Source organism: Pseudophryne corroboree, chromosome 5, assembly GCF_028390025.1.
Source record: "Pseudophryne corroboree isolate aPseCor3 chromosome 5, aPseCor3.hap2, whole genome shotgun sequence".
Taxonomy (NCBI): Eukaryota; Metazoa; Chordata; class Amphibia; order Anura; family Myobatrachidae; genus Pseudophryne; species Pseudophryne corroboree.
In genome coordinates, this window is record NC_086448.1 from 102,228,822 (window position 1) to 102,242,254 (window position 13,433).

Genomic DNA, 13,433 nt, shown 5'->3' on the forward strand with positions numbered 1-13,433 from the left:
ACAGAGGTGGACAACACGTGTCTCTTTAAAAAGTGGGTTGCAGCTGCAGACAATCCAGAGATTAGACAGGCTGGGAGCAGGCAAGTGCCATAGTCCAGGCGCTCCGCTGCGCAATACGCAGGGGGGGGGGGGGGGATGGGGGGAGGTGGTGTTACACAACACACCGTAGGAGGATGAGCAGTGTGCTCTCCCTCCTCTGGGCCACAGAAATCTGCGTGGTCCAGTTGTAAAGTGGGGGAGGTATGACTGTCATAATGGGTGGTTGGGTAGGCATGAGATCGTAAGGGGCAAGCATTAGGAACTGATGGGCATATAAAGTGCATGTAGAAAAGTCAGATGGCATGTGTGCGAGGCATGATTGGCATGCAAGATTCAGGGGCAGTTAGGGAAGTCTGCTGACCGGTGATGGCTTGAGGGGTATGACACTTGCAGGAATCTATAGACTCAGACCTGTAGGCCATTCCTTGTACAAGTGATGCACACCACGGAAGCTGCCAGCACAGGGACAGCCTACACAATTTAGCCATTTCTGCAGGAACCCTCCAGTCCAAGTTTTGGTCTCGACGCCAACCAGCCTCACTGTACCTTCTTTATTACAGCCCCGTGTACAAAGCTGTAATAAGTACCGGTTGGTAGACAAGTAACCGCATCGAGTAGGATATCTGTCATGTTAAAGCGCTGAAACGGCTCCACACACACTCCGTCTGCAAGTTCAGCAGTGGAAAGAGCACAGGCAATTCTCTACTGAGTTACGGCAGAAGACCATTGTACAGGTCATAAATGTTCTGCACAAGTACACATGGCACCAAGAGAAGCGCACCATCAATTATTCCCAAACTAAGTCCATAATGTTGAAGAGAAAGGTTACTTGGCACTGTTTTGGTGCATGAATTCTCTGTGAAGGTTAGGTTAATGCTTATCACTATTTAATGGTACCAAGTGACCATCTTCCATTATGTCTTTTCTTATGGGGCATCTTCTACAATGACCATACCATGCCCACACAGCAGCTGTCCAGTCAATGATTAATATGATGCTGGAGTTATCCACGTGCCATAACTTCCTCGCTGGCACCAATCCAGCACTTGTGGGATAGTCTGCAGCGATGCCTGAGATAGTGCACTTTCTACCACCTTCAACCAGGTGGCAGATCAATGACTTGTGGAAGGATGGTGCTGCTTTGAAAGAGTGTACACAGGCCACACACACTCTGTATAAGGTATTTCAGTTACTTTTCCAATACCAGTAGGAAAACCTTCGGACACAGACTACCTTTGCAATGACGAAAAAATGTCCAAAAATAAATATGGTTAGGTTGACAAAAATTGGCACCGAGTGGTCATTTAATATGTATAAATATATCCAAAACTAAGTTTGAAGATTTAGATTTATTTTACCTATACCCAGGGCCAGACGCAGGACATCCAACACAACAAGGGAAACCATACTCACCTATAGCCTAGTAAAGACCTGTTCACTGTAAGGGAGAGCAGGCTGTAGGATTACTACCCTACAGTATATTGCAGTGTTAGCATACTCTTTATATGGGAATTCTAAACTAAACAACGGTACACCAAGATTTTTAGACACCATTGCTCTAAGACGGGTGGGGAACCTTTTTTCTACCAAGGGACATTTGGATATCTATAAAATCCTTCGGGGGCCATACAAACATTATCAACTAAAAAATTAGCCTGTCCCCAGTAGTTGTGCCCCAGTAGATATGCCCCCAGTAGTTATGTCCCCAGTCAGTTATGCCCCAGTAGATATGCCCCCAGTCACTAGTTATGCCCCATTAAATATGCCCTATTAGATATGCCCCCTATTAGCACCACTTACACACACACAAAGTGTACTCCTGCCTCCGGCAGCTGCTGAGGTAAAGAAGCCGTGCGCCTGCTTGTAACAAAATCTCAGCGGGCGCCCAGTATCTCCCTCAGTTAGGTGAGCCAGGCCGGATCAAGTGGCTCTGCGGGCCTTATACGGCCCGCGGGCCTGAGGTTCCCCACTCCTGCTCTAAGACTTTCAGCGAGAGCTGCTAATGGTGATTGGAGAAGCCCTATCTGTATGTGACATCCTGGTAAATAAGGGGGAGCAGAAGGAAACCCCACCACAAAAGAACTCTTATTGGAAAGAAAGGAGATTTAGTACAGGTTGCAAGGCTGTACGTTGTTTTTTTTAAACTTAAATCTAGTCCCATCTGTAAATGCCGCTGGTGGAAAGCTGATGAGTAGGTCCTACAAGCACCCAGCACTGGTTAGGGCTGTAACGCCCAGGGTCGGAATCCCGGAGGTTAGCATCTAGACCACGGGATCCCGGCCGCCAGGGACATATCCCAGTTCACATGTGTTATCGTCCGCAAACTGAATTTCTTTTCTGATGCAAAAAAATTTTAAAGAAAGGGGCCTTAATACAGTAGCCCAAGACTCACCATCGTGCTAAATTCGTGAAAAAAGTATCATTTTTTCCAGCTAAAAAATTATCGGGGCTAATAGGATACCCCAAGTCAGAAAACACACACACACACTGCGCTAGCGCCTTTAAGCGTGCATTTATAAACCTTGGCGTAGATGCCTGCTTTTTGCAGTTTTGAAAATGTGGATCAATGCTAAATCGAGAACCACAAAATATTTATTTTTGGTAGTAATATAAACAAAAATAGTTTTATTTCAGATTATTTTCTTGCCGTTTCAATAGGAAAAAAAGTTTTTATCCCATATTTGAGTACAATTCATTTACAGTGTGAGGAGGTATAACGAAATCAAAGGATTTTTGGAAAATTCTAAATGTTAAATACAAAAAAAACACAAAAAAACCCCCACAAAAAAACACAAAATAGGCTCAGAACAGGGGGGTGAAAACACTCCGTTGCGAAGCGTTAAAAACATGGCTATGATTTTTTAACGAGAAAAAAAAAAAGTTTCATGCAACTAAAAAAAAAAAGTTTTTTTTTTTTTAAATGAAACTATTGCAGCATCTCTGGAGCTGGTATAAAAATGCATTCTATCAACTGTAAATTAGCAGATTTATACAACAGGGCAGAAGAAATAATATACCAAACACGTAGGCGTTTTATAAATTCCAAATTTTCCTATTTATCTTAACCATGTAAAAACAGTTAAAAAAAGAAAAGAAAAATTAAAATAAACTTGCGTGTCCAAAATCAGTAATTTATGAAATTGTACAAAAAAAAAAAAGGGGGGGAAGGGTGTATGTAACTAGCACTGAATAAAACAATAAAAAAATGCTTTAATTTAAATGATCTTGTTTTTTAAGAAGTTTAGATTTATTTAAACATCCTAGCGTATTTGTGCAGTGTATTGAAATGAGTATGTTTTCCAAAACAACTATGTATTATTCCACCATGTACGTTCGGGAGATTGGGGGGCGAACAGGAGGAAAAAAAAAAAAAAAAAAATCGGGAAGTGCACTCACAGAATAGTGGTACTATATATATATATATATATATATATAAACTATACCTAACCAAAAATAAAAAAAATAAAAAACCCAAAACAATTTTAGTTGTGCTCACGGCTTTTAGATACATTTATACATACCAAAACATAATTAAACAAAATAAAAATAAAATACGAGAAATTAGAAAAAAAAAAATCCTATTTTATGCACATCCTCAGCAACCCTTTCGATTCGCCATATTCGGGTAACCTAAAGACACCGGGGGAAACCTCAGTTTTAATATCCATTAAGACTCTGTCCACTTAGGATAACATCAAAACCCTGAGGCCTTCTGTCCTCCTTCGTACACATATTTGATCTGAATTCTAATTTCCCTTCCCTTACTCCACTATTTCCGCAGTGGCCAAGGTCCAACCTGATCCCAAAAGGGCAGTGGTCCCATAGTCACATAGCTGTACCACTAAAGGTAAAATATATGTTCTATATATACACACACTCAACTAAAGGGAAAACAATTCAGACAACTTAGTGGTTACTAATTCTAAACAATGTAAAATTTAATTAAAAGAAAAATGAATTTGCCAAACAAAAACACAGGTATTCAATGCATCTCCGATACTTGAAACTGTTCCAGTACAGAATAAATGGGCTGGAAAATGTACAAAGTCTCATAGGATTTAGTTCTTTGGCAATTAAAGAACTTTTCAGTTTTAGAATCCAAGACTAGTGCATTGGGCCATCTTGGCTGAGCACAAAACCAGCACATTTTGATATTAACAGTAGGAAAATATATCTCTATATTATCTTCAAATGGAAAGGAATCCATGCTTTCTGAAAGTCCTTAGATCTGAAAAGGAGAGGGGGGGAACCAGTTAATACACTGAACATAGAAATTATTATTTTTAAACACTAAAAAGTGATGCTGAGACAACCCATCTATTAATGTTTATATAGCGCTAGAGCACAGGTTCTCAAACTCCATCCTCCGGACCCCACAGTTCATGTTTTCCAGGTCCACTATGGGATTTTTAAAATGAGACAGTTAGTGATACACGGTGCAGTTGTCAGGTGACCTGGAAAACATGACCTGTGTGGGGTCCTGAGGATAGAGTTTGAGAACCACTGCGCTAGAATATTCTGTTGTGCTTTACAATTGCAAAACACAGTAATAAAACAGTACTTGTTGCTAGCAGGCAGAGAGCGCAGAGGGTCTTGCTCACATGTTTCCAATAATCCATTTCAAAACACAACACCTGTGGGGTCTACTACGTTATGCCGGCTGACGGGATCCCAGCGCCGGGGTCCTGACCGCTGGCATGCTGACAGCGGGGCGAGCGCAATAGAGCAGTGCGCGCCACGCTATTTTTTCCTCCCTCCAGGGGTGTCGTGGACCCCCCAAGAGGGAGAATAGTTGTCGGTATGCCAGCATATCAAATGCCTCCCCACCTGTGATGTACTAGTGGTGGCAATGGGAGGGGACCTCCTTACATAATGGGGTATAGGGCCCGATTCAGAGATTTACGCAACCCAATGTTTTTGTAGTTCATCACTCGATTGCGCATACGTCCGAGTCGCACTGAGCATGTGGCGGAATGGTCATGCGGCTGTGGTCGCAGGGAGGGTTTATTTGCAAAGTAATTGACAGTCAGGGACCGCTTGGGGACAGTTACAGGAAGAGGCGCCAAAAACGCAGGTGCGTCATAACCGTTTTAGAGGCATATCTCAGCTTGTATGTGTGACCTTGTATGTAGTAACAGTGCCTCCTGCGCCTTACTTCCTGAGGCCATATTGCACGAACACTGGGCTATTCTGAAGATCGATAATGGACTGATCTGTGACCGACATTGCATCTTTCTACACAGGCGCTGGGACTCACGAAGCCGCCGGTGGTGGGCTCATTACAAATCCAGATGGCTGCAGCATTTGCATGTTTTTGTGGGACTAATTCATGTTTGTATGCAAATGTAATTGCGAATCTCTAGGCTACAGAGCTGCTAATGTCAGCAAGTGAGGCTGCTGCCAAGAAATTAAAAAAAGAGACGGTCACCGGAACCATCAAAAACCTCAACTGTGTACACATGCGAGCTCGCAGCCATCAGCAGATCCACAGTCCCAAAAACTGCCATGGCACGCCTGCGTTTCCCCAACCCCTCCCCATAATCACCCTGTTAACACCTCCAAACGGACACTTCCTGCCAATGATTATTTTTTTAATATAACAAGAACAATACAGAACAACAACAACGTAAATCCTTGACTGGAGCTACTCTGAGCCACCATTACCTGGTTAGACGCACAAGTCGTCTTTAGGTGCACTTTCAAATTCATAATCGGCCGTCTCATCTTGGGTGTCCTGTCCAGTCTGGCTACCGCTATCAGCACCATCAGACATGGCTTCCTCATCTCCAGGAGAAGACTTGTTCCAGTCCTTTGACTCATTCTCTGTATCAAGCTTATCATCTTGATCGACATTCTCCAGCTGATTTAAAGCCGCTTGTTCATGCATTTCTGCAAAATACTCCTTAATTTGATCTGAACCCATTTTAGACTTATTCACAAGCAATTCAATGTCTTCCTCGTGTAACTGGTTGTACTCCTGGAAATAACATGTAAGAATGTCTCTACCCATTTTTGTGGCGGCCACCATCTTTACGAACTTCCTCCTCTCTTCTAGGGCACGTTCATATTGTTTCCGGTATTGATCCATCCACCTTAAACTTCCAGTCCGGAGGACACATCTGTTATCCTTGAACCACTTTACTATTTCCGTCCTAACGAGCCCGGTTCGTGCGGCTAGCTGGTCATATTCCTGTGGCGACGGCCACTGTGTCTTGGCAAAAGTACTTTTTAACAGATGGAGCTGCTCCTGTTTAGTCTTGCACTCTGTTGAAGGTGGAGACCAAGAACTGGATAAGTTACCAGACTGGGCAGCTGTGCCGTTGACAAGTCCATCGTTTATGGTCTCTGAGCCCATTGAATCCAAAACGGCTTGCTCCATGGAATCCCTAATCTTCCTTCTATCTGAAAACCACAAGTCTATCTCTCTTCTTGATAACTTCGTATCTCCTCGTAACTGGTCCATTTCAGCTTGAGTTGGAAAGGAGCTCTTCTGAAAACTGTTTTCAAGACACTCAAGCTGCTCGTTTGTAATCGATGTAACTTTGGCATTTGCCAACTCTCTATAATGGTAAGGGCGTCGAGTTCTGGACGACAGACGGTCTCTAGCGATAGTTTCACTGGTAATATGAACAATACCTCTCTGGCTTCTATACCTATGATCACTGAACCACTTCTTTATTTCACTCCTGGACAGCCCAGTAGCATCTATTAACCTGTAAACTTCTGCATCGTCAGGGAATTGGCTAAGTACAAAGCTTGCTTTCAGAAGAGATATTTGCTCGTTGGTCTTTTTCCGCTCATGCCGAGAGCTGGAGAGCACATTCATTTTGGGGGTGGATGGTGATGGCGTCTGTCCAGTGCTTTGACGTTTCGACTCTGTAGCCTCGTGTGGACTTTGTAAGGCGCGCTTCAGGGTTGGACTAGGGGCACTGGTAGCATTGCTGGAAAACGAATGGACTGAAGGGACCGTCACCGTAGGGGTGTTTGTCACTTGAGTGAAGACCAGCCCAGTCTGGCCAAGAATTTGGCACGGCAAAGCGGTCTGTATAATAGGCTGTCCAATTTTAGCTGTAGTTGTCAACGGGCCCGGGACGACAGTGAAAGTTTGTGGAACAGACTGTATAGTCCCATTGAACATTTTCTTCCTTGCTTCTTCTACCTCTTCTGGAGACCAGCTTATGCCATGTTTCAGTCTTTGGGTAGCAAACCAAATTCTTATTTGTTCCTCAGGATGTTTAGAGGCCGCAGTCAACCAAGACAGCTCTGCCTGTGTTGGGTAAGGAAACTTATTAAAGGAACTGATCAAGGTTGCGTTTGTGTCAAGAGCCGAATTATACTTGTTGCTGTTCAGGGGTACCGGGATTTTTGGGAGGAGGTTAATGTTGGGTGGAAGTTGAACAGATGGCATGACATGAGTTAAAGAATCATTAGAAATTCCATTCGTATCTGGGAGAGAAGTGTTAATTCCAAACTGGTTATCAAGGAAGGACTCCTCAGCCCTCCTCTTTTTCACATCCGAACGGCCTCTTCCCAGTTTCATGATGGGCATTTTGCTTATGGAAATTCCGGACATGTCATCAGTGTCCATGTTCTCGTGGGTGCTTGACACATCTGCGCCACTCTCTATTGATTGTTCTAAAATGGTTTGATTATTGCGTTTCATCAGCTTTAATTTGAAGTTGCTCTCTCCCGGGTGGAAATTTGAATTGTGCTCAGACAAAGAATCATATTTTTTGGTTGTAAAATTACATTCAGCACAAACGTAGAGGGGGTTGAGAATGACGTTTGGGTGCTGCATGTCCACGTGTTCTGTAAACTCGTTGAGATTCTGTGTTACGTAAGGACAGTATTTGCATTCGTAGCCACCTTGGAGCTTTTTAGATTGAGTTTCAGGGGGTGGTTTCTCCTCCACCGCTTCAGAGTCCTCAACGGCCTTCTCTTTATCGGCAGCCCAGTCATTCTTCGTCTCTGTGCTTGATGCGGCAGGAGCATCACCACCGCCTAAAACGTCAATGTCTTGGTCATCCTGGTCCACAACCTCACTGGCCCGTACCATGCACGGTGTCGTAGACTTTCTTTTACTGGCCATGTTGACAGGTTGCTAGATGTCTAGCAGCAAATGAATCCAAATAATTAGTCCAAAAAAAAAAAAAGTAAGTGTTTGTAAACAGTGGAGAGGTTAAATGCCACAGATCATCCAGGTTGAATTTTGGAGGCTCTCCCGACTCCGCATAGGGTTAGCAATTGCTCAACACACCTGCAGGAACAGAAAAATAAAAAACAGAAATTTAGTGAAATCCATACAAACCAAGACGCTATGGTTGCAGTTCAATTGCTCACAATTAAATTTATAGGATAATTAAAAAAAGATAAAATCGCCAGCATTGCAGATAATTAAATTGCCCTCTTTGTATCTTGCAACCTATTCACAATACTGTTGGTTCATCTGCAGATACTAGTAACTGAATATAAAAGACAAGTTGTTCCTGTATATGGAATAACATTTTACGACATCTTAAGATCTTAAAAAAGTGCATCTGTAGGTTTCATTCAGGCGCAGGTCACATTCTTAGTTTGCATGGGACTAAGGCCCATATTTATCAAGTCTTGTAGAGGCACAGTGATAAAGTACCAACCAATCAGCTCCTAACTGTCATTTTTCAAACACAGCCTGTAACATGACCATTAGGAGCCGATTGGTTGGTACTTTATCACTGTTCAATTTATCACTCTCCAAGGCTTGATAAATCTGGGCCCAAGCTTGCAGTGTTCTAAGCAGATACACAAGGCCTTTCAGGGTAAAATGAAACCAGATGCTATAAATAATAAGAATTTACTTACCGATAATTCTATTTCTCGGAGTCCGTAGTGGATGCTGGGGTTCCTGAAAGGACCATGGGGAATAGCGGCTCCGCAGGAGACAGGGCACAAAAAGTAAAGCTTTTCCAGATCAGGTGGTGTGCACTGGCTCCTCCCCCTATGACCCTCCTCCAGACTCCAGTTAGGTACTGTGCCCGGACGAGCGTACACAATAAGGGAGGATTTTGAATCCCGGGTAAGACTCATACCAGCCACACCAATCACACCGTACAACTTGTGATCTAAACCCAGTTAACAGTATGATAACAGAGGAGCCTCTGAAAGATGGCTCCCTAAACAATAACCCGAATTAGTTAACAATAACTATGTACAAGTACTGCAGATAATCCGCACTTGGGATGGGCGCCCAGCATCCACTACGGACTCCCGAGAAATAGAATTATCGGTAAGTAAATTCTTATTTTCTCTATCGTCCTAGTGGATGCTGGGGTTCCTGAAAGGACCATGGGGATTATACCAAAGCTCCCAAACGGGCGGGAGAGTGCGGATGACTCTGCAGCACCGAATGAGAGAACTCCAGGTCCTCTTTTGCCAGGGTATCAAATTTGTAGAATTTTACAAACGTGTTCTCCCCTGACCACGTAGCTGCTCGGCAGAGTTGTAATGCCGAGACCCCTCGGGCAGCCGCCCAAGATGAGCCCACCTTCCTTGTGGAATGGGCCTTAACAGATTTAGGCTGTGGCAGGCCTGCCACAGAATGTGCAAGTTGAATTGTGTTACAAATCCAACGAGCAATCGACTGCTTAGAAGCAGGCGCACCCAACTTGTTGGGTGCATACAGTATAAACAGCGAGTCAGATTTTCTGACTCCAGCCGTCCTTGAAATGTATATTTTTAAAGCTCTGACAACGTCCAACAACTTGGAGTCCTCCAAGTCGCTTGTAGCCGCAGGCACTACAATAGGCTGGTTCAGGTGAAACGCTGATACCACCTTAGGGAGAAAATGCGGACGCGTCCGCAGCTCTGCCCTATCCGAATGGAAAATTAAATAAGGGCTTTTATAAGATAAAGCCGCCAGTTCAGATACTCTCCTGGCGGAAGCCAGGGCCAGTAACATAGTCACTTTCCATGTGAGATATTTCAAATCCACATTTTTTAGTGGTTCAAACCAATGGGATTTGAGGAAAATCTAAAACTACATTTAGATCCCACGGTGCCACCGGAGGCACCACAGGAGGCTGTATATGCAGTACTCCTTTGACAAAAGTCTGGACCTCAGGGACTGAGGCCAATTCTTTTTGGAAGAATATTGACAGGGCCGAAATTTGAACCTTAATAGATCCCAATTTGAGACCCATAGACAATCCTGATTGCAGGAAATGTAGGAAACGACCCAGTTGAAATTCCTCCGTCGGAGCACTCCGATCCTCGCACCACGCAACATATTTCCGCCAAATGCGGTGATAATGCTTCGCGGTGACTTCCTTTCTTGCCTTAATCAAGGTAGGAATGACTTCTTCTGGAATGCCTTTTCCTTTTAGGATCTGGCGTTCAACCGCCATGCCGTCAAACGCAGCCGCGGTAAGTCTTGAAAGAGGCAGGGACCCTGTTGAAGCAGGTCCCTTCTCAGAGGTAGAGGCCACGGATCGTCCGTGACCATCTCTTGAAGTTCCGGGTACCAAGACCTTCTTGGCCAGTCCGGAGCCACTAGTATCGTTCTTACTCCGCTTTGCCGTATGATTCTCAATACCTTTGGTATGAGAGGCAGAGGAGGAAACACATACACCGACTGGTACACCCAAGGTGTTACCAGCGCGTCCACAGCTATTGCCTGCGGATCTCTTGACCTGGCGCAATACCAGTCCAGTTTTTTGTTGAGGCGAGACGCCATCATGTCCACCATTGGTCTTTCCCAACGGTTTATTAGCATGTGGAAAACTTCTGGATGAAGTCCCCACTCTCCCGGGTGAAGATCGTGTCTGCTGAGGAAGTCTGCTTCCCAGTTGTCCACGCCCGGGATGAACACTGCTGACAGTGCTATCACGTGATTCTCCGCCCAGCGAAGGATCCTGGCAGCTTCTGCCATTGCACTCCTGCTTCTTGTGCCGCCCTGTCTGTTTACATGGGCGACTGCCGTGATGTTGTCCGACTGGATCAACACCGGTCTTCCTTGAAGCAGAGGTTCCGCCTGGCTTAGAGCATTGTAGATTGCTCTTAGTTCCAGAATGTTTATGTGAAGAGACTTTTCCAGGCTCGACCACACTCCCTGGAAGTTTCTTCCTTGTGTGACTGCTCCCCAGCCTCTCAGGCTGGCGTCCGTGGTCACCAGGATCCAATCCTGTATGCCGAATCTGCGGCCCTCCAATAGATGAGCACTCTGCAACCACCACAGAAGAGATACCCTTGTCCTTGGAGACAGGGTTATCCGCAGGTGCATCTGAAGATGCGACCCTGACCATTTGTCCAACAGATCCCTTTGGAAAATTCTTGCATGGAATCTGCCGAATGGAATTGCTTCGTAAGAAGCCACCATTTTTCCCAGGACTCTTGTGCATTGATGTACAGACACCTTTCCTGGTTTTAGGAGGTTCCTGACCAGGTCGGATAACTCCTTGGCTTTTTCCTCGGGAAGAAAAACCTTTTTCTGAACCGTGTCCAGAATCATCCCTAGGAACAGCAGACGAGTTGTCGGCATTAATTGGGATTTTGGAATATTCAGAATCCATCCGTGCTGCTTTAGCACCTCTTGAGATAGTGCTAATCCCATCTCTAGCTGTTCTCTGGACCTTGCCCTTATTAGGAGATCGTCCAAGTATGGGATAATTAATACGCCTTTTCTTCGAAGAAGAATCATCATCTCGGCCATTACCTTTGTAAAGACCCGAGGTGCCGTGGACAAACCAAACGGCAGCGTCTGAAACTGATAGTGACAGTTTTGTACAACGAACCTGAGGTACCCCTGGTGTGAGGGGTAAATTGGAACGTGGAGATACGCATCCTTGATGTCCAAGGATACCATAAAGTCCCCTTCTTCCAGGTTCGCTATCACTGCTCTGAGTGACTCCATCTTGAACTTGAACTTCTTTATGTACAGGTTCAAGGACTTCAGATTTAGAATAGGCCTTACCGAGCCATCCGGCTTCGGTACCACAAATAGAGTGGAATAATACCCCTTCCCTTGTTGTAGAAGAGGTACCTTGACTATCACCTGCTGAGAGTACAGCTTGTGAATGGCTTCCAAAACCGTCTCCCTTTCGGAGGGGGACGTTGGTAAAGCAGACTTCAGGAAACGGCGAGGTGGATCTGTCTCTAATTCCAACCTGTACCCCTGAGATATTATCTGCAGGATCCAGGGATCTACCTGCGAGTGAGCCCACTGCGCGCTGTAATTTTTGAGACGACCGCCCACCGTCCCCGAGTCCGCTTGAGAAGCCCCAGCGTCATGCTGAGGCTTTTGTAGAAGCCGGGGAGGGCTTCTGTTCCTGGGAAGGAGCTGCCTGTTGCTGTCTCTTCCCTCGACCTCTGCCTCGTGGCAGATATGAATAGCCCTTTGCTCTCTTATTTTTAAAGGAACGAAAGGGCTGCGGTTGAAAAGTCGGTGCCTTTTTCTGTTGGGGAGTGACTTGAGGTAGAAAGGTGGATTTCCCGGCTGTAGCCGTGGCCACCAAATCTGATAGACCGACTCCAAATAACTCCTCCCCTTTATACGGCAAAACTTCCATATGCCGTTTTGAATCCGCATCGCCTGTCCACTGTCGCGTCCATAAAGCTCTTCTGGCCGAAATGGACATAGCACTTACCCGTGATGCCAGTGTGCAGATATCCCTCTGTGCATCACGCATATAAAGAAATGCATCCTTTATTTGTTCTAACGACAGTAAAATATTGTCCCTGTCCAGGGTATCAATATTTTCAATCAGGGACTCTGACCAAACTACCCCAGCACTGCACATCCAGGCAGTCGCTATAGCTGGTCGTAGTATAACACCTGCATGTGTGTATATACTTTTTTGGATATTTTCCATCCTCCTATCTGATGGATCTTTAAGTGCGGCCGTCTCAGGAGAGGGTAACGCCACTTGTTTAGATAAGCGTGTTAGCGCCTTGTCCACCCTAGGAGGTGTTTCCCAGCGCTCCCTAACCTCTGGCGGGAAAGGGTATAATGCCAATAATTTCTTTGAAATTATCAGCTTTTTATCAGGGGCAACCCACGCTTCATCACACACGTCATTTAATTCTTCTGATTCAGGAAAAACTATAGGTAGTTTTTTCACACCCCACATAATACCCTGTTTAGTGGTACCTGTAGTATCAGCTAAATGTAACGCCTCCTTCATTGCCAAAATCATATAACGTGTGGCCCTACTGGAAAATACGGTTGATTCGTCACCGTCACCACTGGAATCAGTGCCTGTGTCTGGGTCTGTGTCGACCGACTGAGGCAAAGGGCGTTTCACAGCCCCTGACGGTGTTTGAGGCGCCTGGACAGGCACTAATTGATTGTCCGGCCGCCTCACGTCGTCAAACGACTGCTTAAGCGAGTTGACGCTATCCCGTAATTCCACAAATAAAGG

At 45.1% G+C, this 13,433-nt stretch overlaps 3 protein-coding genes across 3 annotated transcripts in view; all 3 read right to left on the reverse strand.

Annotated features, from left to right (window-relative positions):
• Nucleotides 1–669, reverse strand: part of LOC134928700 (cubilin-like) — a 73,780-nt gene extending 73,111 nt beyond the window's left edge. Inside the window, exon 1 of the mRNA XM_063924717.1 lies at nucleotides 586–669. Coding sequence (XP_063780787.1) covers nucleotides 586–669 — 84 coding nt within the window. The remainder of the gene's footprint in view (nucleotides 1–585) is intronic.
• CUBN (cubilin) overlaps nucleotides 1–13,433 on the reverse strand; it is a 729,033-nt gene that overhangs the window by 315,564 nt on the left and 400,036 nt on the right. The window lies entirely within an intron of this gene.
• On the reverse strand, nucleotides 3,950–8,293 carry LOC134927284 (zinc fingers and homeoboxes protein 2-like). Its single transcript, XM_063921522.1, has 2 exons — nucleotides 5,704–8,293; nucleotides 3,950–4,267 (listed from the first exon to the last, which is right to left on the reverse strand). Exon 1 carries the CDS (start codon nucleotides 8,126–8,128, stop codon nucleotides 5,708–5,710), a length of 2,421 nt encoding a protein of 806 aa, XP_063777592.1. The 5' UTR covers nucleotides 8,129–8,293; the 3' UTR covers nucleotides 3,950–4,267; nucleotides 5,704–5,707.